The 15,100-nt window shown below is 46.0% G+C and overlaps 1 protein-coding gene across 4 annotated transcripts in view; it reads left to right on the forward strand.

Annotated features, from left to right (window-relative positions):
• Nucleotides 1-15,100, forward strand: part of FBF1 (Fas binding factor 1) — a 41,959-nt gene that overhangs the window by 8,259 nt on the left and 18,600 nt on the right. For 2 of the 4 annotated variants that reach the window (XM_075014472.1, XM_075014475.1), the window contains 8 exons: nucleotides 259-403; nucleotides 1,882-1,965; nucleotides 3,806-3,925; nucleotides 6,017-6,170; nucleotides 7,523-7,656; nucleotides 11,356-11,458; nucleotides 11,574-12,020; nucleotides 13,581-13,658. In XM_075014472.1, coding sequence (XP_074870573.1) covers nucleotides 259-403; nucleotides 1,882-1,965; nucleotides 3,806-3,925; nucleotides 6,017-6,170; nucleotides 7,523-7,656; nucleotides 11,356-11,458; nucleotides 11,574-12,020; nucleotides 13,581-13,658 — 1,265 coding nt within the window. The remainder of the gene's footprint in view (nucleotides 1-258; nucleotides 404-1,881; nucleotides 1,966-3,805; nucleotides 3,926-6,016; nucleotides 6,171-7,522; nucleotides 7,657-11,355; nucleotides 11,459-11,573; nucleotides 12,021-13,580; nucleotides 13,659-15,100) is intronic. The other 2 variants (XM_075014473.1, XM_075014474.1) reach the window with 2 other exon arrangements.

Below are 15,100 nucleotides of genomic sequence, written 5' to 3' on the forward strand. Positions count from 1 at the left end.
AGCAAGGAAGGTTTAGGTTGGACATTAGAAAGACTTCCTCACTGTCAGGGTGGTCATACAGTGGAGTAAGTTGCCTGGGGAGGTTGCAGAATTTCCATCCCTGGAGATATTTACGAGCAGGTTCGACAGGCATCTATCAGGGGTGGTCTAGATGGTGCTCGGTCCTGGTGTGAGGGCAGAGGACTGGACTCGATGACCTCTCATGGTCGCTTCCAGTGTTCTATGATTCTGTGTGCTCCCCTCTGTGTTCTTCTCCAGGATATGGATGATATGGAAGCTGATCTCCTAGGCATAAAGAAGTCACGTCCTGGGGCTGGGAGGACAACAGCAAAGCGGTCAGAGACGCTTGACTCCTCAGGCAGCCAGGCAAAAACTGCCCAGAAGCTAACGACCGCTGAGAAGGGTGAGTGTGAGGTGCGAACCCTCTGCCAGCGCTTCCCTTGCTCCCGGCCTGGCTGATTGCAAAAGGGTTTTGAATGAAGCTGTTGATCTCTGGGGCTTTAAATAGTTGATTGGAGGCTATCCTCAGGGACAGGGACTTTCCCATGACCAAGGCTGGATTTGGTCTGTTTTACACCAGAGCCTAGGCCTTATAGAGGTTCCGGGTGTGTTTGTATCGCACCTAGCGCAGTGGGCCCTGGGCTACGGCTGCTTGGCATTATTATAACACAAGAGTGGCAGTTCACTCCCGAGATGCTTGCTGCTCACTTACGCGCTGCGATAAACCTGGCGGCACCCAAACTTTGCCCAGCCAAGAGCCATCCAGGCTGCTTGTTCAGTCTGTGGGCTGCGCCTTATTTTCATAAAGTGAAGCAGATAGTAGCCATGGTCCTTCCTGAGACACAGATGCGGCTCCATGAATTGGCATGACCTAGTGTGTGGTGCTCTCCGCCTGGAGCCTATCGGAGAGGCTGCCTAGGCAGTGATGGTGCCCAGCTCCCTGAGACCTGCAAACTGTGAGACGCCGTGCGCCTGCGTTAAAGAGGAAGGTGGCTCTGGGTCACATCGTAGCACCAGAGGTGGCATACGACCTGCTGGCGTGCATGGGACATGTGCCCACTAACGCTTCCTGGACCTGTGATGGTGGAGCTGTTCCCACACAGACGGTGTTCCAAGTTGACATGACGTTGGTTCTTTTTGAGCAGTAAGGCCTCAAACTGTAGAAGACCGTGGGAACCTGGGTGGCGGGTATCAGTGGCAGGGGAAGGCAATACCTTTCCAAACTGCCTCACCCGGCACTCCCCATGCTCCTTTGGAGGGCCTGCTGGCTCCCTGGAGCTCCAGGCCAGAGGATGCTGCAGCCACGTCCCCTGGTGGTTGTCCAGAGCTCCTGGGCCACACTGTCCCATTCTGGGAGACAACAAACCCATTGTGTGTGTGTTTTGTAAGTAGGGGCTGGGCAGAGGCAGGCGTCCACAAAGCGGGGTGAAGACAGAGGCATAGGGGCGCTGGGAGTCTTTGCCTCCCCAAGCCCAGGGTCACCCCCTGCCCATGAGTGGGAGGCACAGATCAGAAGAGATGGATGGGAGCTGCAGAATTCCCACTCTCAGCAGGACATTATGTAAGTTGGAGGCCTCACCAGTTCTAAAGGGGCCGTTTACAAAGTAAGCATCAGGCTCAGAACCCCACCAGGGGGAATGTTGGCGGGAAGATTCCTCTCGAAAGATGATATTTGAACCCTTGCATTCCTGGAAGGAATTGTGCCCTGCTGTACATGTTGTCAGGTTTCTCCAGGGTGTACAATACGCTCTGCCTAGAAATGTTAACCCTCCATTGAGTCTGAATAGGTTGTTTATTTCCATATGGGAGGGCAAGCATGGAGAACGTAGGTGTTCTGCCACTCTGTCTGTCTGCAAAGCCCCCATCTGTTGGATTTTGTAGACGAGTCTGCCACAGGAATTGAAAAGGAACCCCTATCCACTCCCACCATGCCTGGGCGGCAGTACAAGACGTTTTCCTTTGAAGGTAGGACTTGGACTGGTATGGTTGTGCGTTCTCAGCTCTCACTGCTGGAATCTCACCTGTAATCTGACTGGAAATTAGTCGATCTTCAGTTCCATGAAGGACAAGTTTTCTAGAAGAGGCAGTGAGTGACAGGATACAGACCAAGCCTTTCACGTCTAGATCACCAGTCTAAAACCTCCTCCAGCTCAAAGTACCACGAGGGTGACTCGTGTGAAATGAGTTGCCGATCTTCTACTGCGGTTCCTAATGTGTCCGTAGCACAAAAATCATCACCGGGGCTGGTGGTCTCAATTGGCAGAGCGGCCAAGGACTATGTGGGCCACGAACACCCAGTACCGCTCATACCGAGCTGTGTTCCCTACAGGTCGGAGTTGAGGCAAGCTTGGGTGAAGTGGGAATCTGACCTGGGCCTGCTGTTCCTGCACATGTTCTCTGAGCACCATGCTGCAGCTCTGCAGGGCAGAGGGGCATATGGTGTAAAATACGGTGGTTTGCCATTGTAACATGAGGAAAACATGCCATAAAGATAAAGAAGTAGGGGGTAGGGGGTGAGTTTGGGTTCCATTCATTGATCTTCCTTTTATCCTCTTCTTCCCCATTTCTCTTTACTCAACAACCATGGAGTCTAAAAAGCAACCATGTAAGAGAATAGGAAAGCTGGTTTTAAAACCACTGTGAGGCAGTGGGCTTTGTGGGTGGGCTCTGGTCTCTGAATGGGACGCCTGAGGGTGCTTTAGTTAGTGTTACGTTGTCCCCTGCCGCCTTAAATGCTAACCTCTGTAACACGCTCTGTATAGAAAGTTTTGCAGAAGTATCATTCTTAGTGAGCGTTAATCATTTAAATCCCTCCCCACCCCAAGTCCTACATAGCTATTATACCACTTTTACAGATGGGGAAGCTGAGGCACAGAAGCCTGAAATCACAGATCTGGAAATAGTCCACGTCTCCTGGTTTTCCATTTCCAAGCTTTAACCAAGAATCTACACTCCCTCTGCTAGGGCCTATGGAAATGAGTGGAAAGGCTCCCAGTGACTTCAGTCTATGGGGCTGAAACAATGCGGGGAACTGGCTGTTTCATGGCATTTCAGTACCTGAACAGTGCAAGTGCTTAGAGAGGGTCCAGATCAGAAGTGATTTCTGCCCTGTAGAGGACTTGTTAAGGGAAGGAAATGGAGTAGAAAATCATGAACGTGTATAACAAGAAGTCCTGAGGCACCTTATAGACTAACAGATATTTTGGAGCATAAGCTTATACCACCGTATAAGCTTATGCTCCAAAATATCTGTTAGTCTATAGGGTGCCTCAGGACTTCTTGTTGTTTTTGAAGATAGACTAACACAGCTACCTCTCTGATAGTTATGAACATGCATAGATCTCTTTAGATACTGGAGGTCAGCCAAATCCAGAGAGATTCAGGTGTAACTGGTTCCTGGCAGAATCTGAATTCATAGCTTTTTGTTTTATAACCCCTGGCGGCTGCCATCCAAGGATCAGGCACTCTGAGGCTGTCCAAATTCACCCAAAACCAATACTGAGGACAGAGATATCCCAGACTTTGACAAAAATGGGCGATGGCGTTTTTCCCAATGATAATATAACTCAACCTGCAACTCCAGGTACCCTCAGAGGAATGTGCTTCTAGGAGCTAATACAAACACAAGGACCTATGGAGTACTGCCAGTGACTCCAGTCGGAGCAAGATCTGGTTCATGCAGAATTCCCCGGTTATAGATGATGATCTCAATATTTAGCTCTGAGCAGATTGTCCTCTCTGAGCTGGACTGTTTCAAAATTCCACTTCTGTGTTTTCTCTTTTATGCCCATGGGCTGATTGCTAGATTTAGATGATCCTTTGGCAGGGCTTTTGTCTGATAAGGAGGAAGGGGCTGCTAAGAAGTCACCTCCAACAGGCGCCAGAAGTAGCCCTGAAAGACATACCGGACCAGCCAAAGAGAAAGGTATGTGGCCATACTAGAATTACACCCTCTGTACTGAACTCATTTGGGCAACTCTGTAATTTCCTTCACTGGTGTGAACATCCTGCTTTCCCCATCTCTTAAACCACTGATCTGTCATTTGTATTGGGTCTCCCTGGCATACCATTGGGGTGGCTGAGAACAGGTCAAGCTGCAGGTTCAGGTGGCAGAGTGGTTGTGCTAGACGTGAACATCCAGGACTAGCACAGAGGGAAATGCTGCAATTCAGAACTGAGATGGAAGCGTGAAACCCAAGTCTGGAAGAGCCAGGGCTGTTGCAGGTCTGAGATGAGCGGCTGAGCTGGGGGCAAACTGGGTTAACAGGCGTCCAACAGAGCAGGATTAAGAGGCTGTAACATCTGGAAAAGCGTGGGAAACAGGAGAGATTCCACAAGACTGGAAAAGGGCAAATGTAGTGCCTATCTTTGAAAAGGGGAATAAGAATAACCCAGAAAACTACAGGCCAGTCAGCTTAACTTCAGTGCCAGGAAAGATAATGGAGCAGGTAATTAAAGAAATCATCTGCAAGCACTTGGAAGGTGGTAAGGTGATAGGGGACAGCCAGTGTGGATTTGTCAAGAACAAATCATGTCAAACTAATCTGATAACTTCCTTTGATAGGATAATGAGCCTTGTGGATAGGGGAGAAGCGGTAGATGTGGTATACCTAGACTTTAGTAAATCATTTGATAAGGTCTCACATGATATTCTTATAAAAAAAAATAGGCAAATACAATTTAGATGAGGCTACTATAAGGTGGGTGCATAACTGGCTGGATAACCATACCCAGAGAGTAGTTCTTAATGGTTCTCAGTCCTGCTGGAAAAGTATAACAAGTGGGGTTCCGCAGGGGTCTGTGTTAGGACCTGTTCTGTTCAATGTCTTCATCAACGATTTAGATGTTGGCATACAAAGTACACTTATTAAGTTTGCAGATGATACCAAGCTGAGGGGGTGGCAACTGCTCTGGAGGATAGGGTCACAATTCAAAATGATCTGGATAAATTGGAGAAATGATCTGAGGTAAACAGGATGAAGTTTAATAAGGACAAATGCAAACTGCTCCACTTGGGAAGGAACAATCAGTTTCATACATACAGAATGGGGAGAGACTGTCTAGGAATGACTACAGCAGAAAGAGATCTAGGGGTTATAGTGGACCACAAGGTAAATATGAGTCAATAGTGTGATGCTGTTGCAAAAAAAAAGCAAACATGATGCTGGGGTGCATTAGCAGGTGTGTTGTGAACAAGACGCGAGAAGTCATTCTCCCGCTCTACTCTGTGCTGGTTAGGCCTCTGCTGGAGTATTGTGTCCAGTTCTGGGCACGGCAGTTCAAGAAAGATGTGGAGAAATTAGAGAGAGTCCAGAAAAGTGTGACAAGAATGATTAAAGGTCTAGAGAGCGTGACCTATGAAGAAAGGCTGAAAGAATTGGGCTTGTTTAGTTTGGGAAAGAGAAGATTGAGGGAAGACATGATAGCGGTTTTCAGGTATCTAAAAGGGTGTCGTGAGGAGGAAAGAGAAACCTTGTTCTTCTTGGCCTCTGAGGATAGAACAAGAGGCAATGGGCTTAAACTGCAGCAAGGGAGGTTTAGTTTGGACATTAGGAAAAAGTTCCTGTCAGGGTGGTCAAACAGTGGAATAAATTACCAAGGGAGGTTGTGGAATTTCCATCTCTGGAGATATTTAAGAACAGGTTAGATAGGTGTCTGTCAGGGATGGTTTAGACAGTACTTGGTCCTGCCATTGGGGAAGGGGGCTGGACTCGATAGCCTCTCGAGGTCCCTTCCAGTCCTATTGTTCTATGATTTTATCTCCAGTGCTAGCAAGGGCTAAAAGAAAATCTCTCCTTGTTAATGGTCACCAAATTCATCAAAAGATGCCATTAAAAAGAGAGAGTGTGGGTGGCAAAACAGTGAACTCATCCTTTGTCGCTTCCCAGTGCGGTGTTCTTTGGCTGCAAAAGAACCGTTTGATGTGACTATGCCAAAGATCCTGGCCGGCCTAACACGTTACTGACATTAGAAACCAGTGGTCTCTGCTAAGAAAGACCTTCATTCCATTTCACAGGGATGCCTCTCTCCTTGGCTCCTGGCCACGCTTCCGCCCCTGTGAGGAGGAGGGAGGAGGTGACATTTGAAGATGATGGGGATGACCTGATGGATGCGCTGGGGTTTGGCGAGAGTCCGAGGGAAGAGCTGAAGCAGGAGAGGAAGGGAGAGGAGTAAGGAGTTGCTGGGAAATGAAAGGCTATGGAAGTAAAGTACAGTGCAACTCACGAGGTAGCCAAAGTGGGCTTCAGTCATTAAGTGCCTTGGACTGAGAAGGTACAGAAGAATGTTAGAAGCCCTCTGTTGCCTCAGATACGTGAGCCTGGGAGGCATGAATCATTTCTGCAACTGTTCTGTATCGTTGGCGTGGTCGCAAAGACCGGGACTGCTCTTAAAAATGAAAGCGTCGCTCAGGGCTGTGAACAATTTCACTCTGAGCCCGGTAGTTGGTTTGACCTTACCCCGGCTGTCAGCACAGCTACATCAGCAGAAGACCTAGCTCAGGGGTCGGCAACCTGCCGCTCTGGAGCTGCATGTGGCTCTTTAAAGACTGATTATTTCGGTGAACTTCTAAAAGCCCAGCAATGAACCACTCCTACCTAAATAGCAAACGATATGCGATCTGGAAACATTGGATAACTCCCCCTTTAATGTGTGCAGTGCACTGTGCGATATGTGTGTTTCCTCCTCTTAAAATAGGGGCTGCCAAAAGGATGGGTTGATGTTATTTATTAAGGATTGTCTCCTATTCACCTGCATTGCAGCTCTTGAATTACTGAGTTTTTTAACACGTTTATCAAAAATGGCTCTTTCTCTTTTGGTTGCAGCCCCCTGGCCTAGCTCCTGCCTCTCGAAGAGGCGGACTAGCTACGTTGCCAGAGCACCCTTTCCTCTGGCGTAGGAAGTGTCTGTGCTCTCGATTGTAGCAGCAGCACTACAGCTGGGCTCTTGTCGAGCCTTTAGTGTCGATGTGATAGAAACCCTGGGCAAAATGGGAAGAGAGGAGGAGGGACGTGGTACCAGCATTCTGGTCGCAGTCCCGCAGTATAGCTGGGTATATCTACTAAAAGGGTCAGCAATGCAATAGTTAACTGTTCCCTTTTAAACAGTGGTGATTGTCAAATATTTGTATTACTGTCGCACCGCATGGTGGCCCAGGACTCCCTGTGTAAAACAGCACAGAAGGCCCGTCCCATGTGACACCCCGCTGAGATGGACAAGAGCAATTCTCACCCTTCAGAGCTATTGTTTCAGGCTGGGCTGGCTGCAGATTCGTTCGGGCCGGCCCACGATAGGTCAGCGTTTGATCTGCTTCCTGGCAACTGCGCGGACTAGAAATTTAGTTTTATAGATCCATAGGAATTAAAAAACCCCCAACAGCAGCTCAGATTGCACAGAGGTCATGCCAGTGGGTCTGACAGCAGCTCCTAAGTGCACCTCTTTTGCACGTGGAGAGGGACAGACGCTGCTTCAGTGATTTCAGCCCCTGGATGAGACACTTGTAACTCTTTTTGCCCTCTGGCAGGCAAGAGCCCCGCCCTGCCCGTGCCAAGCTGGATGAATTGTTGGGAAGTGGAACTGCAGCCAAACTCATAGCACGACCAGCTACAGGAGAACGCAAGGAGTTCAGGCTGGATAAAAAGTACCAGCAGCAGCCCGGTGAGTAAGGCCTGAGGTACTCCAGAAGCTCTTGCTGGTGCGGCGTTCTTGTGGCGGGCGGTGGTTATTTTGTGACGACGCTGTGCGCATGGTTATGCCAGTATAAAAGGGCTTCTGCTGGGATAGCTTGCTTTGCACGGGGAACCGGTAACACCTATGCCAGCAAAAGCACTTTCATCACTGCGTGACCTACCATGAGTGCACTCCAGGCTAATGAATAGCAGTGTCACCCCTGCCCTCTGACCTGGCATGCTTTTTAAACTGCTTTGCTGCTCTCCCCTCCAGTCAAGAGTAATTTCAAACAGCCTCCAGCGTATAAATATCTCCCAGCTATGCCCGTGAGCCGCGGCCAGACAGCTCGTATCAGCTGTCAGTGTAATACAGGGTTACTCCAACTTATGTCCCGCCTTCGATTTTTCCCCCAGAAATGTATGCCCTGTGTTAGCACACTTCTACTGTCCGGAAGAGGGATGGCAACTCCTTTATTGCTTCAAGAGAACAAATATCCCAGCTTATTGTTTGAAACCATTCTTCTGACACTTCTGTTTAAACACGCTGGCTTAGGTAAAAGAGTAAAACCAAAGTGTAATTAACTACCTGGAGAGAGAGATTTCAAGTGAATGCAAATCACAAGCCATAAAAGCCAGCAATGGTTACAGGAACAATAAAGATAAAACATGACTGGCACTAACCAAACAGACTGTGTTAAATTCAGAGCAAAGATTTTCTCATTATTTGTGCTCAGCAGTCTTACTGGCCAAACTTCTTAGGCCAGGAGCCCTCGTGCTGTTTACTGGCTCCTTCCTTTGTCCCTTCTCCTGCAGTGAATGGATTACCGGAAAGGAAGAGTACCTCTGGGAACTTATTCCTTCTTTCATTGCATCAGTCCTCCTCTTGGAAAACATTTCCAGCTGAAATTTAAGTATCGGAGGAGTAGCTGTGTTAGTCTGGATCTGTAACAGCAACGAAGGGTCCTGTGGCACCTTAAAGACTAACAGAAAAGTTTTGAGCATGAGCTTTCGTGAGCACAGACTCACTTCATCAGATGCTGGTCTTGGAAGTCTGCAGGGCCAGGTATAAATAAGCCAGAGCAAAGGTGGGGATAACAAGGTTAGCTCAGTCAGCAAGGGTGAGGCTTACTACCAGCAGTTGATCTGGAGGTGTGATGTATATAGCAGAGGGGCATTGCTGGCACATGATGGCATAAATTATATTGGTAGATGTGCAGCTGAATGAACCCACGATGGTGTGGCTGATCTGGTTAGGTCTTGTAATGGTGTTGCTGGTGTAGATATGTGGGCAGAGCTGGCAACGAGGTTTGTTGCATGGATGGGTCCCTGAGTTAGAGGGACTGTGGTGCGGTGTATAGTTGCTGGTTAGGATTTGCTTCAGGTTGGCAGGTTGTCTGTGGGCAAGGACTGGTCTGCCTCCCAGGCCTGTGAAAGTGGGGGATCATTGTCCAGGATGGATTGTAAATCCCTGATGATGCGCTGCAGAGGTTTTAGCTGAGGACTGTAGGTGATGGCTAGTGGTGTTCTGTTGGTTTCTCTCTTGGGCTTGTCCTGTAGTAAGAGGCTTCGTGGCACACGTCTGGCTCTGTTGATCTGTTTTTTCACTTCCTCAGGTGGGTATTGCAGTTTCAAGAATGCTTGGTAGAGATCCTGTAGGTGTTTGTCTCTGTCGGAGGGGTTGGAGCAAATGCGGTTATATATCTTAGTGCTTGGCTGTAGACAATGGATCATGTGGTGTGTCTGGGATGGAAGCTGGACACCACGGTGCTAATATACGATGGCCACATCAGTACCACCCTGTACCATAAACCCACTGACCGCTACGCCTACCTTCATGCATCCAGCTTCCATCCCAAGAGAGAAAACATCCATGCGGACAAACTGGACAGTCTCTACGTAAAAGAATAAACGCACACAAATCAGATATCAGAAATGGCAATATACAAAAACCCGTAGGAGAGCACTTCAATCTCCCAGGCCACACAGTAGCAGACTTAAAAGTAGCTATCCTACAGCAAAGAAATTTCAGGACCAGACTCCAAAGAGAAATTTCTGAGCTACAATTCATCTGCAAATTTGACACCCTCAGCTCAGGCTTAAACAAAGACTGTGAATGGCTGGCTAAATACAGAAGCGGCTTCCCCTCCCTTGGCGTTCACACCTCCAGATCAACTGCTGGTAGTAAGCCTCACCATTGCTGACTGAGCTAACCTTGTTTTCCCCACCCTTGCTCTGGCTTATTTATACCTGGCCCTGCAGATTTCCAAGACCAGCATCTGATGAGGTGAGTCTGTGCTCACGAAAGCTCATGCTCAAAACTTTTCTGTTAGTCTATAAGGTGCCACAGGACCCTGTGTAGCTGAAATTTAGTGTCTGTATGTCAGGGGATTCCCGCTGTTTGAACTCCCTTTCTCTCTTGTCCTGCTTGATAACTGTTCACTGCCTAAATACAGTTTCCTTGGACAGCCTTCAAACTCTCTTAGACAAAGAGTTAATAGGCACAAAACAGACATAAAAACACTCCTGATCCACAAACCAGTCAGCCAACATTTTAATGGAGTGGGCCATTCTGTTAATGACTTAAGAGTCTGCGTCTTACTGAAGAAGAATTTTCACAATGCTTTGGAAAGGGAGGGTGCTGAATTCTCTTTTAGATTCAAATTCAACACATTAACGCGTGGTTTGAACCGGGATGGGAATTTTCTGGGTCATTATAGGGGCCCTTTTGTGTACTTGGCTTAATCTAATTCTTGACACACACCTCTGCCCCTCTACTCTCTGATTTGCTCACCGTGATAATTTTTTTTCTGATTTGTCAACCTTGATTACTATATTTGGTTCTGTATGCCTTAAATATTGAGTCTGTTCTGATAGGGCTCTGGTCTGAAGAAGTGGGTCTGTCCCATGAAAGCTCATCACCTAATGAATTATTTTGTTAGTCTTTAAAGTGCTACTTTTACTGCTTTTTTTGTTTTGACCATTTCCTTTGTTCGAGATAGACCTGTATGCTGATCTCAGTGTGGAACGTGTGAATAACATGGTACCAGGAAATCTGATAATTTAATATACCATGGTACCACACATACTCTGTCAAGACAATATTGACCCACAAACTAAGTCTTCGTGTGATACCTTGTAACAGTGATTCTTAAACTATGTTCCCCAGAACACTGGTGTTCTACGAACAGCTCAGAGGTGCGCCTTGAACATTTGGAAAAATACACTGATGGTCTATATTTTCTGTTATTAAAAGCAGATATAATGTTACTTCTTCATTGCTATGATACCTGACTCTATGACTCCATTTTGTTTTTGTTGTATATATAGCTGTTTTTTTGGGATCGACAACAATTTTTTTTTTTTTTTTAAATTTTGATCAGTGTTCCACATAAAAAATACTATTGTTTGGTGTTCTGTGGTTTCCAAAAGTTTCAGGAACACTGACTTATGGGACAGCAAAAATGGTTACCATGGTGTGCTAGGCATGACATACGTTCCATCACAGAGGGTTTGTCAGTATAACAATACCGGTACAGCTAGATCAGACAACGTTTCTAGTGTAGTCAGGGCTAAGCAAGTTGCAGTGGAACACCTCCTGCAACAGACAAAAGCGAGAGCCTACAAGTGTGTGTTGATGCAACCTGCGTGCCCATTTGGGGCTGACTTCAGTCTCCACTTATCTAAACAGATAAGGAAAACGTTTGGGACGACGAGGATTTCACCTTCGGCGCCTACCAGCCCACCCTGGCCTCCACGCTCGAGGGCCGGCAGTCGAGGCGACAGTCTGTCAGGTGTGTGTTGATACACGCAGTGCCTGCGCGCATCTTTCCCCCTAAGCACCAGGCATGCTGCCTCCCGGTGGAGAACTGCTGAAGTCCCAGCTTGTCTCTCCCTCCCCTGTTGCAGGTTTTCGGCAGAGAATATCAGTGAACTGAAAATGGACCAAAGATCCAAACCGACCACTCCAGCCACCACGAGCCCCATGCGAGGCAGCAAGGCTGGCGCTGACTGGTTGGGCTTGAAAGATGAGGACTTTGATTTGGATCCTGCATCTCCAGCCACGGATGCTACCAAGGGGAGTCCTGCAGCAGCCCCTTTGAACGTGCCATCCAGCCCCTCAGCTACCAGGAGGCCCAGCCCAGCCAGCCAACTCCTTCCTGGGTCAAAGTCAGCTGCCCAGGAAGCAGCAGCTAAACCCAGACCACGCGAGGAGGAGGAGGAGGATGATAGCTGGCTGAGTAATGCCCTGTCTCGAAAAAAATCCCAGGTGCAAGGGAAGCTCAAGGAGAATAGGGCCGGACCCTCGGGCTTCTTGCAGCAAGACGGTGACCTGGACCCCATTACTGTCACCAGGTAAAAACCTACCCGTGGGCTGCTTTTAAGAGATACACAGCTCCTGCAGCTTCTGCTGGTTTCACTAGGCCTTGTTAGTGCTCAGCACCTCTGAGGCTCTGGCTACGAGGCGGCTGCATTTCAACATAGCACGGCAACACACAAAATGCATTTTGAAATAGCACTTCTGGGTCCATAGTGCTATACCAAAATAGCCCCATTCTAGCCTGTTGTGATTTATTTCGAGTTAGTGCTATTCCATGCCTCAATAGTTCCTATTTCGAAGTAGCACTTTCAAAATAGGCGTCATTCCTTGTGGAGTGAGGTGTGCTGGAATCGAAATGCACGGTTTCAATCTTATTTCGAAATACACGTGTGTTGTTTCAATGCTGCCAAAGTTATTTTGAAATAACTTTGCCGCATAGACGCAGCCTGCGAATCAGGTCATTTTAAAGGGCCTAACTGCAGACACCCGGTGTGATTTTTGCAAACTTACCCCCGGGTACAGAAATAGATCTGAAATAAGAGTGTAGGGCTTCCAGATCAATGCGTAGTCCAGACCACGCTGCCTTTTATTTCAGCTGCAACGAACCTCATGCAGGCGACCGCTGTAACTGTAAAGGCTGCGGTGATTTACTCCTGGAAGCAGAGTTCAATGATCTGGGAACCACCGAGAATCCAAACCCATGCTTTTCTTTTCTGCCTTTTTCTGCCTCAGTAACTCATGTCCTTAACTTACATGTTATAAGCAAGGGCCCACGACCATTCTTCAGTTGAGTCTAGTTGCTACGGTAATGTAAAGAAGAATATTAATAATGAGCATGAGCAAATTGTTTAAAAGACAAGGACATTCCAAGGCAAAATCTTTGTGAATGTAGAGTTAAGGCTGAGAACAAATTAGCTGTGGCTTGTGCTGCCCAAAGCAGGATTGATAGCTGGAGTTAGGAACAGCGCATAGGATAACATTGAGTCAGGTACAGTCACAGTTTAATTTTACATCCATTTGATCCTTCGGAATTAAGGGCAAGCCGACGTAAGTTGTGTCGATGTACAGCCACTGCAGTAATTAAATCGGTTTTGTATAATCCACAGTAGCCCTTGTCAACAAGGCCCGATCTCACGAGGTGAGCTCGTGCCAGGTTTCAGCGGGAGGCATTCTGGGATAAGCACAGCTAGGAGCCCTGCCGCTAGGTGCTGACATTTGGAACAGTCTGATATAAGCCACACAGTGTCTGCACTGACCTCACTACATCAGCCGAAGGGCTACACCGCTTGTGGCGCTGGAGTTATTAAATCGGCGTAGCAGGCACCTGACATTGGCGGGAGCAACATGGTAGTGTAGATGCACACAGAGTTAAGTTGACATAAGCTACCTCACGCTGACCTAACTCTGTGGTGTAGACCAGGCCTAAATGTTTCAAACAGAATGACCGCTGAATACTTGCTTAGCTCTGTTCTGAAGAAGATTGCTTTTGACTGAATGGAGCCGTTCACTGTCTTTGAGGTTGCAAATTATAGTTGAGCTGACGCTCGTCAATGTATGTTAAGATTCTCTTTCATAGCCACGATTTTTGTTTTCAGCCAACCAGCTCCCTCTGTGAAACAACCTCAGAGATCTGCTGTCCCAGAAGATAAGTACACCAGGATGGAAGACTCAGGGTATGTTTTCTTCACTCTAGATCTGGCTATAACTGGCCTGGTCAACTGCTGAAATGAATTAAAATATCAGATGTGAGAATGTTAGAGAGAGAAACACTGTAAAGAATTATTTTTAAAAATTAAAATAGTTTTCTCATTTAAATCAGATATTTTTGATTTTACATTAATATTTATTTTGAATGACCCTATTTAAAATTAAATGGGAAAGTAATGATTTGTTACTGCCTAAACTTACTGTAATTTATTAAAATAATTTAAATTAAGAACAAAAATAATTTAAAAGGACACGTTTGTTGTCAACTTTTAAAGAAAGCCAGATCATCGAACTGACTGAAATCATTGGCTAAGCTCATGGAACCCCAGTTTGTTGAAGTGGTAAACAGGCTTTTGACAGCATTGTAGCCTCTTCTGCACACTCAAGAGAATATTTCATGTTATTTGACTTGTTCATTCAACATTAAGAAACTTTCAACTTTTGGGAGTTGAAAAAACAGGAAGACTTGTTTTCCTCTTCCAATCTCTGAGTAAAACTAGGCGTTGAGATGATGAGATCTACTACTTCTAAAATCCTGTAGGACGTAGTGACCAGAAACAATCCATTGAATTTACTAACTGTAGATCATACTTGGTTTGCTTAATAAATTAGTTTGAAATGTAAAACATGTTATGTTAAACATTTTTTTTACATATCCAGCACATGTAAGTCACTTTACTAAATTAAAACAAATAAAGTAAAAATTCTGATTTTGTACATTTAAAATTTAATTTCCATCCAAATAGTTTGATACAAATCACAAGTAAAAATTATCATATAATAAATTAATCGCTCACCATTTTATAACATAATAAAGACATGCAAAAATTAACACTCTGAATAAATGTAAATTTAAGCTATATGATTGCTTAACTAAATGTGTACAGATATAGTGCATCCTCCTGGTTAGCTAAAAGAAGCATCGAATTTAGTGTCAAGGCAATTTTTATTGCAATTCAATGTCTTAATGGTTATCAACTAATGAATCACCTTTTCTATAGGAAAATAAAAAAGGACAAATGGTAAAACATGATTAAAATGGATTTTTTAAATCACAGTTTTCTGTTCGTTCTGATATAAACGTATGGTTTCTATTACTTTGGTTTCCTAGTCACTTATCTAAGTCATTTTGCTTTAAATCAGTCCACCCTGGGTAAGGGTAGGCAAGAAGAGAATTTAATCATGGCTTTTGGTTATTATAAATCTGTGATCTAGATGAACAGTGAAATCAGGTCTAGTATGTTTTAAAGAAAAATCTCACCTTGATTAACAACTTCAACTTTTGAGCTTGGAATACTGCCCCTTTGTGACTCTGTATGCAAGAATCTGTAGGCCTGAAGTTGTACAAAATTGCTGGTCGTATCTTTGTGAAGCTCTCTTCAACCTCCGCAGGTTAACCAGAAAATAC

The sequence above is a fragment of the Carettochelys insculpta genome, chromosome 20 (assembly GCF_033958435.1).
Source record: "Carettochelys insculpta isolate YL-2023 chromosome 20, ASM3395843v1, whole genome shotgun sequence".
Taxonomy (NCBI): domain Eukaryota; kingdom Metazoa; phylum Chordata; order Testudines; family Carettochelyidae; genus Carettochelys; species Carettochelys insculpta.